Source organism: Cyprinus carpio, chromosome A25 (assembly GCF_018340385.1).
Source record: "Cyprinus carpio isolate SPL01 chromosome A25, ASM1834038v1, whole genome shotgun sequence".
Lineage (NCBI taxonomy): Eukaryota > Metazoa > Chordata > Actinopteri > Cypriniformes > Cyprinidae > Cyprinus > Cyprinus carpio.
In genome coordinates this window covers 11,482,947-11,506,485 of record NC_056596.1, presented here as the reverse complement: position 1 = coordinate 11,506,485, position 23,539 = coordinate 11,482,947, and the positions used below count along the sequence as shown (strand labels likewise).

The 23,539-nt window shown below is 36.2% G+C and overlaps 2 protein-coding genes and 1 pseudogene across 2 annotated transcripts; 2 read left to right on the top strand and 1 right to left on the bottom strand.

Annotated features, from left to right (window-relative positions):
• Positions 1–1,007: 1,007 nt before the first annotated feature.
• Positions 1,008–5,406, top strand: LOC109050945 (solute carrier family 15 member 5-like). Its single transcript, XM_019068485.2, has 9 exons — positions 1,008–1,531; positions 2,211–2,433; positions 2,860–3,029; positions 3,179–3,399; positions 3,491–3,677; positions 4,342–4,530; positions 4,743–4,874; positions 4,971–5,079; positions 5,165–5,406. The coding sequence occupies exons 1-9, from the start codon at positions 1,186–1,188 to the stop codon at positions 5,307–5,309; spliced, it is 1,722 nt and encodes a 573-aa protein (XP_018924030.2). The 5' UTR covers positions 1,008–1,185; the 3' UTR covers positions 5,310–5,406.
• Positions 5,407–6,251: 845 nt separating this feature from the next.
• LOC122135689 lies at positions 6,252–7,131 on the top strand (annotated as a pseudogene).
• Positions 7,132–10,718: 3,587 nt separating this feature from the next.
• LOC109050946 (formin-binding protein 4-like) lies at positions 10,719–20,829 on the bottom strand. The gene is made up of 17 exons (XM_042715507.1): positions 20,619–20,829; positions 19,981–20,055; positions 19,134–19,264; positions 18,853–19,024; positions 18,605–18,749; positions 18,229–18,328; positions 17,795–18,121; positions 17,002–17,200; positions 16,802–16,893; positions 15,863–15,967; positions 15,557–15,690; positions 14,564–14,724; positions 13,105–13,349; positions 12,883–13,018; positions 12,600–12,793; positions 11,891–12,048; positions 10,719–11,794 (listed from the first exon to the last, which is right to left on the bottom strand). The coding sequence occupies exons 1-17, from the start codon at positions 20,737–20,739 to the stop codon at positions 11,701–11,703; spliced, it is 2,589 nt and encodes an 862-aa protein (XP_042571441.1). The 5' UTR covers positions 20,740–20,829; the 3' UTR covers positions 10,719–11,700.
• Positions 20,830–23,539: the final 2,710 nt, after the last annotated feature.

Below are 23,539 nucleotides of genomic sequence, written 5' to 3'. Positions count from 1 at the left end.
ATTATTACTATTTTTTTATTCAAATCAACTACTTAACTGGAGAAAAATAAGCAAAGAGATAAATATTATTCATTATGTATTACATTATTTTTTGTTTTGAATGAAAATGAACTAAATTAACATCAAACAAACAAATATTATATATTTATTCATTTTCTTTTGTATTCAGTTAATTACAAATCAAACTGGAGGAAAAAAATACTGATAAATATTATATAATATGTATTATATTTATTGTTTTCAGATTGAAATTAGCCAGTTCAACATAAAACTAGAAAATAAATATATATTTGTCTTTAATTTTTTTTTTTATATAATACATTGATTATTTTCTCTTTTTAATTAAATTAACCAATTCAACATCAACATGGTGAAACTTACAAATCTAATAATAATATTAATAATAATACATCCCCTATCCTAACTCAAAAAACAGACATAAAGATGGGACTGGGATTTTGCATTTCACATGCTGACTAATTTGGCACTGCCTCTTGGCCACCTTTCACAGTGGGGTGTTATATACTAGCGGCACCTTGTGTGTTTAAAAGTTTAATTATCTTTAATTTGCTAGCACCATGCTGATACATACTTGTGAAATGGATTTGAGATTCATATCATTAGGTCCTTCAACTTCACACCATTTAATAAATAAATAAACAAGCATAAAAAGTACAGGCCCAGCTCCAAAAGTGTCCAGGGGTGGCAGGTCCCAATATTAAAAGCTGGAACCTGGCCTCATACAACACATCTTTAAATCATTATACAACTGCAAAAGAAAAGAATATGCTTGATGATCCTTTCAATGTATTCAAAACCTAATAAACTTGCTTTTCGCCATATGGCATGTCCTTCTTCGGTTCTCTGAAAACATTCATTATAAAAGTATGTCTCACATCTCTGAAACCACTTTCATCATCGGTGCTCCTGTGCGCTGCCTCCACGTCATCCTTCTTAATGAGAACTGGAGACCAACGAAGTTCAATATGTTAGTGAGGAGAAGCAGTACGTAAACATTACCCAGAAACCTCAGTCAGGAGACACAGCGTGAACTTTTGGCATGGTCCCTAAGGCTCTGTTGTGTGGCATCCACAAGATTTCACAAGTTTGTGTGGAACTGCTGGTCTGGCTGGAGCTCCAGCACTGTCTGAACCTCACTTCCACAGGAAGATCTCCAGAAACAGAATGCAGCCCATAGATGCTTTTGATACACACGATGGCCACCTCCCTTACGGGATCTGCACATCTTCATATCCCGGTGGGACGGTCAGCAAGCCGCGTAAGAAGCTGCAGGTGATCGTTTGTGTGCTCTTCGTGGAGCTTTTTGAGAGGTTCACCTTCTTTGGGATTGTTTGCAATATGATCCTTTTCTGCACCATCAAGCTGGGATACAGCAGTTACCAAGCAGCCATGGTGAACACATGCTTTGTGGGAGCCAGCGTACTTACACCGGTTCTTGTGGGATGGTTTGCTGAGACGTGCTTGGGAAGGACAACAGTCCTCTGTTTTTGTGCACTCCTTCATTTCTTCGGTTAGTGGTTGCAATTGTTGTGAATCCTTGGTAGACTATAATCTAATCTTTAGCATCTTGCTCAAAGCCATTTGTTTTGCTCAGGATTTTAGCCTAATGTAACTTCCTGTCACTCATTTGGAAGTGCACTAGAACAGCGTAGAGAGAGAAATATTGTCTTTGTATGTATAACTGTTCCATGTGAATAGTGAAATTACTTTATTTAATAATTAAATAAAACGATTTAAATTGTAAATTACTCTACCATTCAAAATTTTGGGGTTCGTAAGATTTTTTAATATTTTTGATGCTGCATTTATTTAATCAAAAATACAGTGGCAACTGTATTGTGAAATATGATCATAACTGAAATTATTATAATTGAAAATAACTGTTTTCTATTTGAATGTATTTTAAGCTATTGCAGTCACACAATCCTTTAGAAATCATTCTAATATATTTAATTAAAAAATAAAGTATATTTTTCTATAAAAATTCAAACATTCCTTAAAATACAAATTTTAAATATATTAAAACTGACCAAAAAACAAACTTTTTTATGCTGGTCCTGACTGGTTTAGGCTAGTTTGGTCCTGGTCTAGCAACAATCTGCTGGTCTTTTCAGAAGGGCATGTAAAGTTGCCATCAAGTGTCCATAAAAACTAGAAAACTGACTTCCTGTTTTGGTCCATTTTTATAGGAACTGCCTTGCTTCCGGTGGTCGCATTCCCTTTTGAGGATTTCTATATAAACACAAATAATATTGTGCATCGAATTGAGCCTCATGAGCAACACATACTATTCTACACGGGGCTTGTTGCTGTGGCCCTTGGCATTGGTGGCATCCGTGCCATCCTCTGCCCAATGGCAGCCTATCACCTTCAAGGCTGTGATCAACACCAGCTCCTGTCCTTCTTCAACTGGTAAGATGATAAATTATCAGAACAGAATTTGCTCCACAGCCATCTTGTACTTATATTGACACCTAGTTGTGTGGATGTAAAAAGCAAAAGTTTGCAGTTCACATTGTAGAAATGTGCTAATTAACATAATTCATTCATTTTCAATGGAAAAGTGTCTAAAACAGGTTTACTGAGATAAAGTGCCAGCATTAAGCTGGTCATGTGATCTTAAAGTTGCAGCCTCCATGAGGCGACTCCATTGGACTACTGTTATGACTGAACTTAAATACTAAATAATAATTTGAAATGTTTTTTAAATGTTTTTCTTTCTTTTTTTTTTTTTTTTTAAAGTACTTTGTTTCTCTTGAGAATTTGACAGGTTTTAAGTTACTGAGTGAAACAATTTGTACAATAGATTCAAATGCTGCAGCTATTTATAATCCACAGGTTTTACTGGCTGGTCAACCTGAACTCAACCGTTGTTTTTTTGGGGATTGCCTACATTCAGCAATCAGTTGCCAAAAACCTGTGTTTTCTCATCCCTTTCACCTCTGTTCTGCTCGCCCTCATCGCCATTCACATGGTGCACAACAAGCTCACTTTCCGTCCAAAAAAAGGTAACAATGCCATTCATAATACATATACACAGAAATACATATATGTCTTGTCTGATCATTTTATCTGAGAAATTATATTAAAAATAACTGACAGTGGTGAATTGTTCATTTGTTCTGATTTCAGTTCCTTAACAACTTTTCACTAACAGGCAGTTCCTTGCTAACTACGCTGGGAGTGTTCCTCAATTCTCTGAAAATGTGCTGCCTCCATTATCGCCATTTAAGCGGAGACGTTGCCAACTGGCTAGACCGTGCTAAGGAAAACAACGGAGGTCGTTACAGTGAGACCAGTGTGGAAAACGTCAAAGTCCTAGTCAAACTTTTCCCTCTCTATGGACTTCAGCTTTTATATCGAGCTTGCATTTCCCAGGTGAGTATGTAACAGCTTCATTTTTAGTTTAATCCATACTTTTGTTTAGCAATTAGCTTCTGTAATATGTTTATTTCAAATCTTTTAATAGATCCCATCAGGCTATTATCTACAGACGATGCATTCCAACTTAAAACTCAACGGCTTTCTCCTGCCAGTAGCAGTGATGAAGGTCATCAGTATACTGCCGGTGCTGATCTTAGCACCACTGCTGGAGCTTCTGAACACCTGCTACCAGTCTCCAAAGAAAATACTGCCCTCACCAGCCACATTTATAAGTGAGCATCCTAACTACAATGAATGAACTGCTTGTTCAGCAGCTTCATGTGCTATCTGAAATATCCCTCTTCGGAAATATACTACTTCCCACGTCTGAAGTCAAGTTCATTCATCCATATTTCTTATTAAAAAACTGTATAAATCTTATTAAAGCCAAAATGTATAAAAGATATGCAGTCCATATTCGGTAGATTTTGAATAAAATCCCATTCATTGGAACCATATTGGCCAACATTACCAATATGGTATACATTCAGAAAGCAATGGTTCTGTCTGCTTCAATGTTTAAAGTTTATGGCACGCCCAACTCAAAAACTCCAGTAATCAAAATTATCTCAGAGTTTCCCAGTTGTAAATATGACTTGAGATCATGTCCAATTTCCAAATAGGAAACTCATATATACGTTAATTATGATAGCATGTGAATGCAGCATTAAAAATCCACTGTATGTGAGGTAAGCCATAAGTCCGAATCCTCACATGGGATTGTAAAGTGTACATCAAATGAGTCAAAGTATTAGGTGTTGATTCAGCAGTGGCCTAGGAACTTATGCTGATACCTAAAGGCCTGGCATTTTTGAAAAGCTATAATAACAATTTATATGTACATTATATATATAAAACCTAGTGCTTTACTGTTATATAAACTACATTTCCCTACAGCTATGGGTCATGCCTGTGCAGCTCTCTCAGCACTACTGGCAGGGATCTCCGAAATCCACAGGAAGTATTACCCACAAGTGGAGCAGACATTATCAGGAAAGGTCCTGCATGTGTCCTCTATGACCTGTTTCCAGCTTACACCCCAGTACATTTTGCTGGGAGTGGCAGAGGCCTTTGTGACACCAGCGTGTATGTATTCTCAATTCACTTTTTAAAATATATACAGTTTCCATGATGTTAAAGTGCTCATTAAACAACAGCAATCCGGTTGTTTTTGCATAAAAGAATATTACAATATATATATTAATTTTCAATACATCATTGATTCAATCCCAAAAATCAGCTTTGTGAACGTAATGAAATTCACACGATTCACCCTCCTCTCCTGTTCCTCTGCTCAGGCTCACTGATATCCTTCTGTCTGACTCCCAGCAACCTTAGAGGTGTCTCCTTGCATTTCCTAACCCTCTCATATGGAGGAGGCTGCTTTCTAGGGGCTTTCCTCGTTCACTTCCTTTATTTTGTGTCAGGAGGTACACACACTCCACTCTTGAAAGTATTGAACTTGTTATTGTGGTGCAATGTCAAGTCTCAAAACATGAGCTCAGTATTGTGTTTAATGATTACAGGAAACTTCTATCCTAATAACCTCAGCAGTGGCAACATGGAGAGGTTTTTCTTTACACTGGCCACATTAATGGCTATAAACACACTGGTGTTTTGGAGAATATCCCAAAGGTAAGGTTCAAGCTTTGAATAGGACATAATAAATATTTTGAGTGTTTAAAGGATTGACAGAGGAATCTTTATAATGTTTTGGGAGGTACACAGATCTGAGCGTGGAGCTGAGTAGCGGGGCAGGACACAGTCACCTGTACGAGAAACTCCTGCAGTACAAGACCTGTCTGCGTTTTTATGACACGTTGGATCGTTCGGACACCTTGACGTCCATGGAAACTGTCTTGTAAATTAATTGTACATACTAACCACGTAATGCTGGCATTACACAAAAGACTTTGAACTGACAGATTTTCATCGCTTGGAACTATGTTGGAAGCAATGTTGCTGTAAATAATGCAATTTAAATGTATTTAAAAAATAAAGTTATATTATGATACTACCGACGATCTGCTTGTTCTACTACAACAAAAAAAGTAATGTGATGAATGTTAAAACTGAGTTTCTGCAACGTTGTGAAAACAAAATTAACTTCAGTTGTTTGCTGGGTTGATGCTTTTTTGATCGTGAACTAAGTTTATCGTTGTTATATGATTTTGTGACTATAATATCACAATTCTGACTGAGTTTAATATTCACAATTCTGTTTCTTTTCTTTTTTTTTTTTTTTTTGCAATTCTGACTTTTTTCTCCGAATTGCAGGAAAATAGTCAGGAAAATTGTTCAAATATAAATTACGATTATATACATTAATTGAGCGGAATCTCAGAATTACGAGATATAACAAGTATTTTGACTTTAGCTGTTGGGCTAATTCATCAGAGGTGCGTTTCCCAAAAGCAACTATGGTGCAAGTTCCGTCATTACCAATAGATTCAGTGGAACTAACCACCATAGTTAGCTAACGATGCTTTTGGGAAACTTAGCAGAGTTTGTTGTCGTCACTTAATGTGGCTTCTGTAAGTAAACATCACATTTTGCTTATCTGATTTGCAGATATAATAATGCTCTTTATAGCACTTTTAAAAGGTGTTGGATATGCCTGTGTTCCAGACCTATTGAGCTGCCTAGGTTCGGTTGTTTTGGGTCGGATCTTTTAATGAATCTGTTAAACATGTTCACAAAATTTGATCTGAATGATTCATTCAAGATTTCGTCCGAATCGATCGGTTCTCTAGTCAAAAACTCACAAATGACTTATTAAACTGAAAACCTAAAAAATAAATGACACAATGAGGACACAAACCTGTTCGAAAGAACCGATTCGCAAAAATCCGAACTTCCCATTACTCAGTCACGGGGAAGTTCCGAGTCAGCTGTCTTGGATATAATCTATGAGGCCCAAAATTACTTAACGCGCTTAAAATACAAAGAAATACTTTCAAGGTTGGCAGCTCGCTGGGTCATATTATACTGTAATGTTCTTTGTTCGCCAGATAAGGATGTAGTATCAAGCCTCCCGCTTCAGATGTCACTTTACTTTAACATGTGGTTCTTTCCTTTCTGGTGGGTCTTGTTTTCCAGTATTTATGTATCTTTTACTAACTATATAGAAAATGACAGTAGTTAAGGATTGCACAACTGAAATAGTTAAATAACAATTCAGTCAGGAATCACTGACTGACTGTTGACGTTTAATCACATTAATGTTCTGAGATATTACTATTAATAATAAATAATCACGCTTTTTCATCTAGTATCCAGCCCTTGAAGATTATTAGAAGTTCATCCTGATCACAAATCTTATTTTAATGACTCTGATTGAGGCCATCAGACTCCACCTGGGCAATGTTGGAAATCTGCAAGAAAAGGTAAACCTATGTTTATAATATAAGATAATGTAGCTAATTGTTCCCCCTAAGCATCTCTTATTTTTTAAATAGGTTCCGGAATTGGCTGGATTTTGGCTCCTGACTCTTCTACTCATTTCCCCTGATTCTGTTCCATCTCTACAATGATGCTGTTCTCAATCAACCTCTAGAGCAGGGATCCTCAAATCTGGACCTCGAGATCCACTTTCCTGCAGAGTTTAGCTCTAACCCTAATCAAACAAACCTGAGCATGCTAATCAATGCCAATCAGGTCTCACCTCAGTGGTATGGAGGGTGGTAAAGAGCGTTGGTTCCACTCCCCCCACCTACAATTCCTACAGTTGCTGCTATTCTGCACTGTATGTGACAAGTGTCGAGAAAACTGCCAGAAAAATAAACCTGTGTAGGTCAGGAAGCTGCTATTCTGCACTGTATGTGACAAGTGTCGAGAAAACTGCCAGAAAAATAAACCTGTGTAGGTCAGGAAGGAAACAGGGAGCATCTTGTTTACTGATTTGGTTGGCCCTTCTGGACTTCTCTGCATCTGGTGATGCAAGGCCAGCCACAGCACATTTTAACATGGGAAAAAGAATCAGGTTGCAGGTATCATAACACTGCCAAAAACATGTGGAGACTGTATTTTAAGTCTGATACTGAATTTCAAATAGTGCAATGGACTTACATAATGCACAACAATTTTAATGACTTTTTCCCAGGTATATTGCCCATGCTAGTATTTAAAGAAATAGCAAATGTTTACCTGGTCCATCTGTCTTAAGACTGATCCTCAGTGTTCCGATGTTGTCTAGTGGCATTAAGTGTTTGACAGGAATATGAGTCACTTGCATCTGACTTTCATGCCTGAGTTTCTGTTGACTGTGGGAAAAGGCATTCACTATTTAATATGATATAATATTTATTTACATATGTATATATTATACAATTATGCGTATGAATAAAAATAAAGTATTAACAAATTACGTAAATAATTGCTGCCAGGGCATTCCTATACAGCTGCAAAGGTGTCCTAGTATTATTATGCCACTTCCACTGTGAAATGTAATTTGCTGTCATGTGATATAGCCAACTTACCTCCTCTGTATAATGTTTGAAATATGGTTTCTTTCTGTCAGACAAAGCAAAATTATGAATGTCATCTATGTGGTCACAATTCAGTGTTTTTATTATTTTGGTAAGGTATAAAAAAACAAATTGTAATAAAGGAAAGAAAACATATTTGATAACTACTAACCCACACTTTCACAAAATTGTATTATATTATATTATTATATTATGTATTATAAATCTATTATCCCATATTGTGTCCCAATCAATAATTCTATTATAGGGGGTCGTATCAGATAACCACGCTCTAGCTATAAGGAGATTATCGGCATTAAGTTTTGAAAAGTAAAGGTAAAAATAAGAAACAATTTCAGTGCTTGGCGAATTGTGAATCCAGTTCACTACTAGGTGAATTTGAAGATTTGTACCCCAAGGTTAAAAGACATACCTTTTATTTCTGGCTGAGGTCTGTAATCAGGGTAGAAGGGCATTGTGTACGGTTGGACTGGTATAGTCAGGGATCTTTCTCTGGAGGCTGGTACAGACGGACTTTTCTTTTCTGACCTCCAATAGCTACGAGGGTCTGTCGCTGTAATTGCCCCTGGGGGGCTGATGAGGTAGCATGCTGATATGTTTTATGTCCAGTATCTACTGAAATAGATGACACATTAATTTTAATTGACTTCATTGACCTCCCTTGATAAAAAGGATTGCATGTGCAAGTACATAATTTATTTTTATAGAAGTATATCTACCTGAGACAGAGTGGCGGCAAGATGAATAACCATTGTGCAAACTGGTGGCAGGCACAATCTGGAATAAACAGGGTTTGTTTTAGTTTGCAAAAAATAATTTGATGGTCATTGTCTGACTATGTCAATTATCCAAAATATAAATCCAGAAGAGTTACCTTTTCTGGTCTGTCGCCCCATAGATCTACAACATTTTCTACAACACCAATGTGAGCGGTGGGATGAGGGATCCAAGACCTCACCGTCTGATTCGCCCTTACCGGACATGGCATCTACACAGCATAGAGAATGACACTTTTCATTATCCATTTTATGGAGGTAAATCCTATTTCTTTGGTGTTTTGCTGATCATTTTAGAGAAAACACACATAAGGAATTACCTTCTGTTTTTTACATAGTTTTCTCTTGGACTCTCATTTTGACCACATCTTCATTTGAGGACACAGGGTCCTTCAGAAATATATACAGATAAAATGAATACACTTCTAAATTAAACCTTACACTTACTTTTAAATATAATTTAAATAACATTTTAAATCAATTAAACTTCATTTAAAAACTTTCCAAAATAAATGTAAAAATCTAAATACATTTTTGAGTATTTTGCGGATTTAAGATCATGGTCTTTAAGGAATAACCTATAAAATGCATATTTAGTAAGACCTACCAAATGTTTGATGTTCTTAAATTGTGTTCGAAGACGAACAGAGGTTTTACGGGTTTGGAACGACATGGGGGTAAGTGATTAATGACAAAATTTTCATTTTGGGGTGGAGTATCCCTTTAATAGAATTATTTACACATTAAGTACAAAAAAAAACTTCAAAGGGTGAAACTCAATTTGAATTATTATTTTCAAAAATGCATTTAAATGTTTCAAGGTATTTTTTAATTATAATTTCATAAATATCATAAATTTTGGGCAAATTGCACCACATAACACTTTAAAACCTGAACTAAGTCAAAGTCAAACACAAGTTGTCGGGTTCTGAGCAATTTGTCTAAGCTGAAAAAATCTTGGAAAGAAATGAAACACTGATATATTATTACAAAATCTAATTTATAACCCAACAGGCATGCTGTAGTTAAAAGACATGTGAGAAGCATTTGTTACCAGCAGCGATTGTCAGAATTACCCATGTAACTAAGATGTAAAATTCATTGGTACAAGCTCCCGAAAACAATTATGTGTTCTTAGTGTCTGAATCTTTTATAAAGGCCATGAATTTCAAATGGGAACTAGCTGCTTAGACTCAAGTGTTACATATTATGTGACAACTAGAAAGAACTTGAGACCAATGCAAAAATATGATTAATTAGGTGGCAATGGTAGTATTGCATCGTTACATGGGATCAACTCTATATAGGTCTCGTAAACTACAATATTTTAATTGACATATCACATCATGCTTCATTATGGAAGCCAATATCCACAGCATAAGAAAACAAAGCCTGCTTCGATGAATCCTAATTATGACTTTAAAAAGTCTTTTGAAATTACAACATGAAATAACACGTGATAATTATAAGAAAAAAAAACCTCAAAAATATGACAAAGTCATAATTATGAGGGGGAAAAAGTCAACATTAACATACTAAGTTATGAGATGAAAATTCTGACAATTAAATCAAACTTTTTATGTCTTAATTATGACTTAATGATTTTTAACAGTTGTTTATTATTGAACAATTATTTTTTATTTGACATCATAACATGCTTTATTATGGGAGCACATTTCCACAAAAAAAAAAAAAAAAAAAAAACATGCTTTGGTAAATCAACCTTTTTTTTTTTGTTTTGTTTTTAGAAAGATTTAGTCATTTTGTTGGGTGTCAGTTTTATTAGATTCCTATTTAACTAAACATACATTAAAAACGTTGCCTGAAATATTCACATATGAAGTATAAGTTTAGACAGATATATAGATACGTTATCATTATACATTTTATTTGAATGATTCACTTTATTTCAGTAAATGTTTTAATAGCTTTGATAAGAGTAACAGCTGAGTTTAATTTCTACATCCAAAAATAAATAAAAGAGGTTCAAAAAAGTTGCTTGAACAAAATATTTGTAGAAATTGTTTTTATTTACAATGTAGAAAAGGGTTGATATCTCTACATCCCCAGTTCAGGGAGCATTTACATTAAACATCGATTTTTCGATTAAAAAGACATTTAGTGACCAATGTTCATTAATATTATAGGGAAAAAAGAAGTTGGCACATGAGTTGACTATCACAACATCATCAGTGGAAAAAAAGATATAGTTCACATTTGAAGCATACTTTAAAGTGCAAAGGACATGGAAGTCTCAACTATGATTTTAGAAGCATGGCTGAAACTCTTGTTAACAGTGGTCAGTTGTTCTGATCCAAGACTGATGTTACCATCCATCCATCCATCCATATACATATATATACACATATATGTAAAGGAAAAACTGATATTGAAGCTTAACTTATAAATCATTGGTAGCTGGACACACAGGTACAGCACTGTTTAATGTCACCCATGACTGCGCAGAGCTCACTGTACAGCTGATGGTTCGCACAATTGACATTGTACAAAACGTATGTTGCTGTTTTTTTTTTTTCTGAGAAACTGAGAACAGCTCTGAGAAACCTAAGAAATGGAACAGTCCTTTTAATATGGATGTCATTACATTTTAATTTACAGATAAATCGTGCACAGGTTTCATGGTTGGAGTAATAAAACAAAAAGGACAATGATAAATGCTGTACGTTTAACCTTTTTTCTGGTTCGCTGCATCATTAAAGTAACGTCTGGACATTAGAGGCTGTTTTATCATTTTACAACAACCCATAACAAACTATACCTTTAGTCACAAGATGATGCATTTGAATTTAACAGCACAGAGCGGACCTAAAATAGGCTCTGACCAGCGATGTGCGTTTGTATAAAAAAAAAAAAAAAAAACATTCGTTCAAATTTGCCCAACTAAGTCCACTGAAGCTGAGCAAGCGGCACACAACTCCAAAACACAGTTCAGTCCACCTCTACCAGAGGCTCTTGTTTAGTGTTTAAGACTTCTATGAACTCTGCATCATCTTTCTTTTCTTTAACAGTCTTTCCCTCCAGTCTTCAGGAAGCGCTTCAAAGTTAGCATTCTTCCCGGCCTTCCCTCTGCAAACGGAGACAAAAACGACAAGCATTTAAACAATCTGTATATTTTCCTCAAATGTATGCTGATAATCTTTGTAATGGCTTCTTCAAACTTACGTTGCAAGCTGTTGCTGTTTCCATTCCTCAATGCGTCTGCTGTTGAGCTGTTCTCTATCTTCATCGCTGGAGCTCGACTTCTCCTCTTCATCTAGCTCTTTCTGAATGCTCTGCCACTTCTTTACCAGGGACGGCATCTTTGTCTTGCTCTTCTTTGTCTTTAAAAAATTAAATGATGGCATTTAAATGATTTTCTTTCTAAATTAAATGGGACATCGGATGCAAAATTCACTTTTACATGTTTGCATGTGTCTTAGCAGTGTGTGGACACATGCTCCCTACAATGATTAAAATCCATTCACTTGACCATTTAAGAAATTTAACCAAAGTATGTTGCAGGCATTTCATGAAGAGCCTAAAGAATAAAACCAACTTGTGGAAAATAGGCATCTAATGTTTCTAAAATTCTAATAATTTATAATAAAAGAAGGAATAAAACAAACCCAGCAAAACAAAACCCAAGAGCCCAAAAAAAAACAACAACAAAACAACTAAACCAATACAAACTCAAGAACCAAAACAGAAACTGCAAAACAAAACACACCAAACACAAAAGCAAAACAAACCCCAAAGCAAAAAAAAAGGACAAATTGAAGAAAAAAAAAAAAAAACGCAAAACAAATCCATTAGGAAAACAAACAAACACCCACACAAAAAAAGCAACAACAAAACCACAAGAACAAAATAAACCAAACAAAAAAACACCCACCTTCTCTTTCTTTTGTTTCTTTGTTTTATCTATGAGGGCTTTGCTCATCAGTTCCAGGGCGCTGGGAGGTTGTGGAGCAGGAGGGGGTGGCTGGGGGGGCAGAGCTGGCATTGGTGGGACTATGCTCTCTGTAGGCAGAGGAGGTGCAACTGTAGTTGTCATCCCCCAGTAAGCACTTCCAACTAGAAGTGGGGCTGTGAATGAATGAGAGGAACATGATGAACAACATCTTGCAGGATGCTCTATAAAAATATTGATGTGTGTAAAAGCAGTTTATTCCCACCAGCAGTAGCAATGGGTTGACTGTAAAGAATGGGGTTGCTGCCGATGGTGACTGTTTTGGGCAGCGGGACTGAGCCTGGGGCCTTGCGTTTCTGGCCTTTAGCCTCAAGTCCCAAAGATGCTGCTGCCTCAGCCGCCTGAGAAAAAGATATCAAAAACATATAGCTTCACTATAAGCATAATAAACTAAATAATCTTAACTCTCAAGACAAAAAAAAGTGACCTTGAACTCTTCTGTTCCAGGAGCCGGAGGCTCTGACTCCTCATCCTCCATCTCCACTTCCTCAATCTCTCCATCATCCTCGAGGGGTGGTGGAGGGGGTGGAGGAGGAGATTCAGGTGGTGGAGGGGGTGGCGGTGGTTGCTCTGTAGGTGGAGGGGGCGGATCCTCTGGAGGAAGTGGAGGCAATGGTGGCTGAGGAGGCTGGGGTACCAACCAATAAGACTGCACATCTCCTAACGAAGCTCCTGTTGAAGAAAAAAAAAACATTTAATCACAAGTCATGGATGTTTCTTATGTTACATTGCCATAATGATAAAAAAGGTACATTTAACCCCTTTGTTAACAATCATGAATTAATCATTCATAAATATCAATTTAAAAGACCAAAAAAAATTAGGTTTGTTGTGCTTGTTTGAAGGACTGCACAATCTGGCCAACAACTTTATGATTATTATTATGGTAATTTTGACAAATATATTCCTCTTACAAGATATGACCTATTACTAATGTATTATAACTCAGTAAAAAAAGATTTAAGAAATAGATACTGAAAGCCGAGATCATGAGCTGTTCGCTTATAAATGAACACAGTGCCGCGCATTCAATTTAAAAAAAAATCTTGCAGCACTACCCATTACACTGACATTTTTGATTTCAGGCTCCCCAAAAATACTTAAATACATTTTAGTTAATATTTATTAAATCAAAACATATTCGTCAGAGGTCCACCGATTGATCGGTTTTGAACATGTGTACGACAATTAGCAGAAGCTAGAGATTAAGGTTTATAAAATTTTAAATATGGATATTTCTCTGACAAAAACTCTGATTCACTTCAGGTGGCGAATAAAACTATAGACTTACATAAAAAGGAATACCCTATATTGGCCTATACGAAATGTATTTCACTTAAATCATTAACAGATTTACAAAACGAAAGAAAAAAAAATGTGCTGAGTTTTACGGAGAAGTTCACGGAGAGGAAAACGATACAGCATAAAATAGTTTTCTTTATTTTACAAAGCGTTCTTTTATTTATTTATTTATTTTAAATCTTGACAGTTTTGAATGATGTTTTGCATCTGTTTCTGTTTGATCTGTATAACCAACCAGCGTTGGTATGACCATATTGTGCCAGCGCCTCACGCGCACACAGACAAAACATATTTTGCGACATTGCAGCCTGTTCATTTTAAAATAAAATACAGTTAAAGAAACAAAAAGTTGCACTGCTCCGTTGTACAATGTTGCATTCACCGTGACCACTGCCTCAGTGCGCTGATATAGCTGATTTGAAGGATGATGTCAATGCGAGTGAAGTACAAAGCCTATTACATAATAAATAATATTTTAGCATCCAGATAGGTCGCGAATACGGAAACATTTGGATTCCTACCAATTGAAGGTGAAACTTAAAATTAATTAATATTTAAAAGATGTCATTAGCCACAACCCTTACCTGTTATAGCACCAGTGGTTTCTGCAGATGGTTGGCTAGTGTCTCCGAGGCCAGAAGTGGGCGGCGGGGGCGGCTTGGCATCCTCATTCTCCTCCACAACTGGAAACTCCCACTGGGAAGTGTTGGTCCTCTCGTTCACATAAAAGTACCGTCTGTGCTCTCTAGAGGTGGAGAAACAAACACACAGAAGCGTCTTAGCAAGTGTTCCCTCAACTGAATTCAAGGTCATGAGACCATTGGAGAGTCAAAGGAAAGTGGGGCTCTAATTCCCTAATGAGGGAATGTTGAACTGGGCTTCATTGGGAGCCCAGAGGAGAAGCCAGATTAGAAGGGGTGCACTGATAATGAACCCACCTTATTCTCTAAGAAAAAACATGGCAAAAAATAAATTTCCAATCCTGAAAAGCTTACAGACATTATTACAAATCACTTCATGGCAATTGTCATGGCAATACTCACACTGACAGTGACAAAACCCCTCCGCTAGATGCCTTAAGGCAGGCATCTTCAACAGAGGGTAAAAGACAACATTTTTAATGAACAGTCAAAGAAGAAATCCAGTAAAACAATGAAATAGATTGGTCTGACCTTCAGGCTCCGAGGATAAGGCATCGTCTTCCTTTACTGATGCTTGTGACACGCTGCTTCCACGCGGTCACTCTGTGTCACTCATTTCTCCCATCATTTTGGGGGCAGTCCTGTAAAGTTCAAAGCTCTCGCACGCGCAACCACCTTCCTAACCCTTTAGACTGACTGTGAGGGGAGGAGATGGGGCCCAAATCTTTGGTGGTCAGGCTGGCTCTTTAGAGACGCTCCCTTATCAGGATTACCTTCTGTCTTAATCCGTGCACGTAAACACTCCCCAGTAATACAACCAAGTGCAAATCAGTCGCGCGTTTGTCATAGCAGCGGAGGCAGTGTCAATCGTCACATGAGGAGGGGGACTTTTAGGGAGGGGGAGTGATAAGGATGTGAAAGGTAAGGAGCGCGTACCTGTCCCAGTGGCAGGACCAGCCTTTGGGAGTGGCGTTAAGTTCGTAATGTTTTATGTGCTCGGCAGCTTCCTGCAGCCTGCGCCGGAGATAGTTTCCGTTCAGAGCGCCCTCTCGCCAGTCTGAGATCCGCGTCTGGTGGAAAAGAAATATTGACAGTTATAATAAAACAGTTGAAATGTTATTTGTTAATGTATACACAATAACAATATTATCTTTATGTATTATATATAATAACCTTGTTATTTGTTTTATTTATATAGCATGAACCACTACACTTATGATCTTTATATCAGAGTTTTCTTACCTCCGTTTGCAGCAACAGCAGTTGAAAGTTTGAGATGGCTTTCTTGTCGATTCCCAAAAACTCCATTTTGTTGGTGAGTGTGTTAGCAAGCTCTCCGATCTGAAACTAAAGAAGGAAAGACCAATAACTTTTAATCTTTTTATCGATCACATAACATTTCATATTATCAGTAAATGTAACTTGTAGATTAGATAATATTCATATTCTAAATATTCCTCAAAGTAGTGTAACTAAGAGGTATACCTGAAGTTCTATAAATACGAAAAAATGCTCTTTGCTGCTCATTTTATTTCTGTAATTGTGACTTTTTTCACACTGAAATAAAAGAGTCAACGGAAAACAGCTAAAACAAGATTTGATTTTGATTGATACTATTATTTAGCAACGATTTGACAGTAAAGACATTTGTTATAATGTTACAAAAGACTTATATTTCAAATCTTTTGAACTTTCTACTCAAAGAATCCTGGAACAAAAAATGTACCCCTGTTTCCACAAAAGAATTAAGCAGCACACCTGTTCAACATTGATAAATGTTTCTTGAGCACCAACTGATTTCTGAAAGATCATGTTATACTAAAGTCTTACATTTGAAGAAGTTTCCACAATTGATTCTCATATTTTCCTGTTTTTTACTGTAACAATGCTTTGAAACAATCTGTACTGTATAAAGTGCTATAGAAGTAAATGTGACTTGACTTTGCCATCACAGAAATAAATTCTATTAAGATAAATAAATGTACATACATAAAATAATGTACCTACTTATGTACATATATGTACACACACTAGATATGCACCAAAATATGAAAATTCTGGGCTAAAACCATATATATATAGTGAGCACTAGATCAGTACAAAAGCAATAAAAGCAAAAGTGTGTATTAAAGTAGAAATGGTCAGTTTTTTATTACATTGACTTCAATTCATTTCAATTACCTTGAGGTCCTCTTCTTCCTTTTGAAGAGCTTTGGATACAGACTTCTCCTTATCATCTTCCTCTCCTTGCTTCTCAGCTGTTTTGGAATGTGCTGAAACACAAAATGCTCAATAAGTCATTAATTCCTGATGCACAAAACCTAATTTCTGTCAAATTAATTACATTTTTAAGCACTTATGTTATTACGGCCAATCTTTACCATTGTCTGAGTGCTCTGGAGTGGCCCATCCTGCCTTGTCTGAGCCACGGCTGTTCGAGTCAGGACTTGGCGCACGGAGGAAAGACGTCTTCCATTTGTTCTTCAAAAGTAAATTACGAGGCCCATCCTGACTTGTTTCAGAACAGGGGCTCGAAGCACCGGCACTGCCGTCACCTTCCTCCAAGGCACGAAGCTCAGCCTGCAGAACAACAAACACTTTCAATACCACCATTTCACAAAAGAAACTCTATATAACTTTAAAGAAAGATCCATTAATTTACAATATATATATATATATATATATATATATATATATATATATATATATATATATATATATATATATATATTAGGGCTGTCAAATGATTAATCACGATTAATCACATCCAAATAAAAGTTTTGTTTACATAATATATGTATGTGTACAGGGTATATTTATTATGTATATATAAATACACACACGTAAATTATATATTTAGAAAATATTTACATGTATATACATTTATATATTTATATTCTTATATTTTATATTATATATAAATATATTTAATATATAAACATAACATATTCTTTTTAAATATATACATGCATGTGTGTGTATTTATATATACATAATAAATATACACAGTATACACACATATATTATGTAAACAAAACTTTTATTTTGGATGTGATTAATCGTGATTAATCATTTGACAGCCCTAATATATATATATATATACACACACACACTGTATATATAAAACATTACTTTAATATAGACTAATGAGTTATTTCTAATGAAGCAACTCACTTTTTTCCTCTCTAGTGCTAGTTCTAGCTCCATGGTGTCCTCTTCTGGCTCCTCCTCCCTGTCAGAAGACTCTGCGGAGTGGTTCCTGCTGCGCTGGTTACTCTGGCTGTCCGCATCTCGGAGAGCTGGGGAGTCCAAAGATGGAGTGCCTTCGCCTTCTAGTTCCTGGGACCCTTCTACAGTCTCCTCCATTGCCAGCACCTTCTTTCTCCACTTCTCCTCTGCCTCCTTAACCTCTTCTGGGATAAGAGGAGCAAGGAGAGTAGCTGCCACCCCTCTCCTCTCTTCTTCCTCGCTGGTCAAAGCCACAACACTCTCAATTACTTCCTGTGTGGATAGAGGACGCAGAATTTTACTAATGACTAAAGAAGTTAATTCCAAGTAGTTTTCCCAACTCATGCAGTTAAGGGCGAAGTCATACAAAAAATTCTTGCCTTCTTTTTGGTTTCTTTTTTAGATGCAGGAGCAGCTGCAACAGACTGCTGTTCAGTATAACTGCTGTGATGTGCCACACCATTGCCATTTACAGACGAACTGTGGAAAATAACAAAGACAGACAAATATATAAAATACAGTTATATACATTATAAGTTATAATATAGCGAAATGTGTTAATATGAAAATAATTATATTTTTATTATATAGATATAAAAATTATTATATATTATTTGATAACATTAATCATTCTATTAAATATCCTTTTTTAAATAAAATATCTTTATACAATGCACTACTCTATACAATGACAATTTCCAACTACTTCTGACTGCCAGCAAAATGTCTTTTTTTGACCTCATGTTCATAACTCACCTGCCCGTGTAATGTAAACTCTGCATCTGGTTTGCGAGGTAATGCGGGAGCTCCCAGGCCACCTCATTGGTCTGAGTATTCCAATAGTAATAACAACCGGTATTTTCATCCCACACCTCCTGCCAATCACCCATCTCCAACCCAGCTACAACATCCCCAAACACGAGAATACAAGTATAAACTTCCACATTCTGACATTTAGTTTGAGATTAATCTCCAAAACACAACCAGTCGACTAGAAAGCTCACCCCCTGCGAGGGAGTACTGTGTGTCGTATTGAAATTCCTGCGTGGGTCCGTTCTGATCATGAGTCTGCTGGTCTGTTTTGGGTTCGGGGCGAGGAGGAGTTGGTGCTGGTGCACTCTGCTCTGTCCCAGATTCACTTGTCTGGGTTGGTTGGGTCGTAATTGCATCAATTTCCTTTAAGGAAGACATACAATAACCCATATCAAAATTACAGACAGATTTTTAGTATAAACTGTGCACAAATGGATATGTCTGGTCTTAAGTACCTCATGATTTCACTTACCGCCATAAAATTGGCAAGTGTGCTGTCAATGTCTGTGGACTGGTTATGCTTTGCCTTCGTGGCAGTCGAGGTGTTTTCTGCTGCATCTTCTTCTTCACTGTCTTCGTACGCTCCAAGCAGAGATAAACCCTCTATAAAGAAAATACAAGGTCAAATTTAATCAAATGTAGTACGGATGACATTCTTTAAACTATACAATAGCATATTTAAAAATACATATGTATATAATGATAAGAAAAACAAATTACACAAATGTCCTTCAAAGGAACAATTGTTTATATACCAAAAATTCTTGTAAGGCATATTTGGAACAAGAATCATCAGATGTCATTTAAAGACTATTTAAAGATCACAGTGCAGCCCCCAAAATACTAATTAATCATCATTTTAAATTTTTACCAATCTTTGCCACTATCCTTCAAACCACTAGGTTTTACACATCCGTCAGCAAGAAGTTTTTAAATCGTTTAAAATATAATAAAATGTAGAATGATCACTTTTAAGTACAGGTCAGAATAAGCATGTTGTTTCATTTTTACATAAATATCTCTGTTACGCTGCATGATGATGTTAATGGAACAAAATAAAAATAGCAAAGGTAAAATAATAAGTTTACAAATACATATAAACTTTCTATTCATGAATGAATCGATGAACTTTCTATTCTATTCAAAATGTATCACAATTTCCACAAAAAAAGTGAATAACTTAATTTTATGATAATTAAACGTAATAAAAATATTAAACACGTTATGAACACACACACACAGAATCATTTTTAATACATGTTATGCATTACGAATATACAGTATATATTAGGTAGTGCTAACAATCTGGTGTAACTTACGTGTGGCCTTTACAGCTGGTGTCTTCATTACTACATTAACTTCTCTCTGACCATCTGTGCTACCCTCGGTTTCGTCTACAAAATGAAACAGACAGTTTGTAAAGTTTTTAAAACATTAATAACAAAGTTATCCTTGCTGTTCCGGTGCGGGTGAATTAGCATGTTTAGCTAACGCTTTGTCTGAAGCCCGGTGAAGCCGCGCTGCTAACTCCAAATTGTGGCTTATAAAGGATTTAAATAACAAACACTTCTCTTTAATATATCAAAATAAATCATTACGGGTGATTTTATGTTGTTTATGTCATAACCAGTTTGACAAGCTATATCAGCACGCACATTTTCGGTTAATCTGTAAGTTACCGGCGGCTAACGCTAAACTTGACAAACGGCGCTTCAAAAGATATTAACTCAACCACACAGTCTGTATCAGTTTATTAATACACGTTCATTTATAGCAAAAGCGGTATAAGTGTAATATTTTTATTATGATTATCCAAATATGACTAGCAAAATTACTAAGCAAACTCGTTTAACACTCGCTGTAGAAGCGCGTTTCTCTTAAAATGGTTCGTCTTGCTCCATATTTAGTGCATCTGATCTGATCTGATTCTACCGACGCGCTTGTCTCTCTCGCACACCTTCGGACCCCGAGCCGACGCCGTCCTCTCGGGCTGCTCCTGTAGCGCTGCGGGTCGGTCCCGGAGGTGAGAGCTGTAATATGGTTCTCCTGCCGGTGCCTGTGCGAGTCTTCTTCCCCATCGCGGCTGTTAATATCGGAGCTCAACTCTCAATCACAGCCCTGCATCAATGATCGCTCCTTGCACTTTCCAAATGGCTGATTTCTGACTTCTTGTCCTTCAAAATAAAAGTTCTTACGTAACGTCAGCGCTCTCTTTCTTCAAAACAAATGTTGCAAATCTGCTAAAAATTCTAAAAAAAAAAAAATACATAAAAAAATATTATTATTGTTGTTGGTGTTATACATCAGTGGTTTGATATGGCCTTTTAAATTCTTTAAAATAATTTTTATACCATATATCTATTATTCTCTTAATAATAATAATAATTTAGAAAACTTGTCTTTGATTTTAATTTTTCCACATATTATTATTATTATATATTCAGTGATTATATTATATATATATGATTTGGTCTTTTATATTTTATAAATACCATTGTTTAATACTATTATTATTTTGTTTATAATAATAATAATAATATAGTTTGTGGGATACATTGAAATTATTTTCACGTATGTACATTTACTATTAATTCATGTTTTATGTTGCACTTATAAAGTGCAGCTCGTGTATTTGCAAGGTTTATATGCTAGCAAAATGTGCATAATTTTAAGCAAAACTTGATTGCTTCTAATTATTTGTCATCCTCTGTTGACTTGTTCACACATTTTGAACCTGTAAATCTAGTGAACAGAGTCCTGCAGGACTTCATATTACAAAGCAGGAGCGCTAGAGTATGATTCAAATCTATTAAGAGTCTTTAACATCAAAACAGAGACCCAAATCTGTTACAGGACACCTGCATTATTTATAAACAGGAGCACATTGTTAGAGTTTCACCATTTATCACTGACAGATTCACTGAACGGACATGGAAAACGGATAAATCTGATTGAATTAACAAATCCCTGACTGAGGTCTGAAATTACTTTCTACAGAAAAGCTTTATGTTGTGATTTTGGGAAAACAAAATGATAGTCCTAAAATACTATGGAGTATTCGGCGGTCTGTACAGTCGGTTATTACAGAAGTAGAGGATGTTTAGCTGAACGAGGCTGTATATGACCAGAGGAAGCTCCTCAAAACAATTACAGTCCAGGGCTAGAAGCTGGAGCTTCTGCAGGTTTCGCAGTTCTGGTGGCAGGTTGCTCAGGTGGTTGTCGCTCAGGTAGAGTTTGAATAGTTCATCAAAGGCAGAAGCTCTGACGGGAGGGTGACGTAACTGCTGGCTACTCAAGTCTAGAGTACGATCAAGGGACATCTCCTTCAAGGCGCCTACTAAGAAACGTTGACATCTCTCAGAGGGCACAAAGGCGACAGCACCTCACACAACATTTCCCATCTTCTCGGTCCACATTCATGGTCTCTTCAGAAACAAAATAAGGGTTCATAAAATAAGGATATACTCTTAAAAACAAAGGCTCTAACAAGAGGTTTTCAAAGAATCTTTCAGTGACCAGTTCTTAACAGAACCTTTGTTTTCTTCTTATTGTGAAGAACAAAAAAATCTAAAGAACTTTTTTCCACTATAAAGAACCTTTTGTGGAATGGAAAGATTCCATGGATGTTGAAGGTTCTTCATGGGACCATAAATGCCAATAAAGAGCCCTTATTTTTAAGAATGTAGACCAGTCTTATGAATGGCACAACGAAAAGACAAGATAAAAACTTGAATGTTCCTTTCGGCTTACCATGTTGCAGAAAACGCAGCTCTTCATTTACCATCAAGGTTTTTTTTGCCACAAGGAATGAGACGCTGGGCGGCAGTGTGGTGTTTCATGCTCCTGTGTTCTGCTGACACCTCTCCCTTGCCAGTCGCAGACAGCACCAGAGATGACATCCCGCACACTCCTCCCACTTCTGGCTAAATGATTTCTTCCAGCGCTGGAAGGTGGAGCTGACCGGGAGCTGTGATAAGACTGAAGTTGTCGTGTGATTTAGGAAGTTGAGGGTCATCTGAGACCTTCTATTTAAGCACTTATCTCAGTTAGCACCCTGAATATGTTTCTCTTATAATATTTATACAGAGAATGAGAGAGAGTGAAAGTAAAAATATATATTTCTCTTATTATATATATATATATATATATATATATATATATATATATATATATATATACATATATATATACACTGTACATATACATATATACATATATGTATAGTTATATTGAGATCAAACCAGACATGAAGTTGTTTTATGAGCATTTTCTACACTTAAGATATAATTTTTCTCCATATCAAAAATTAATATCGTTCCTTTATCCAAAAGTCGTAAATCACTTCTATGAGTAAAATGCAACACTTGATGATATTGCACTCCCAATCATCCTTCTCACAATTCAAGGCTTAAGCTAGTGGTCTATCAAAGGTCCCCAGTGATTTAGATGACTGAGAACCCTCAAGTGCTGTCTGAAAGGCCTGAGTACCACTTCACACAGGAAACAGATAGAAAGTAGGAAATGGGATCAAGTCAGTTAACAACATCAACTAAATGTGATTTAAAATGTAAACGTTCGACATAAACCCCTGAGGACTATTTAACCACTTATTTTAGGCTGTTCTAAGGGGTTGAGGGGTAATGTGAAATCTGGATTCAGGCAGATTTACTGAATGGAATGTATTTGTGAGTCTTCTAAGGTGCGTGGAACTGACGGATGTCTTTCTTCAAACAATAGATAGAGTTCACTCTAGATTTGTATGTTGTTGAAGATTATGAAATAAAAATAGCATTATCATGCATTTTGACCATATTTTCGGTTGTTAAAGTAAGATCAGCACAAAATGCTACTAGCATCTACATTGCAAGCTAGTGGCTT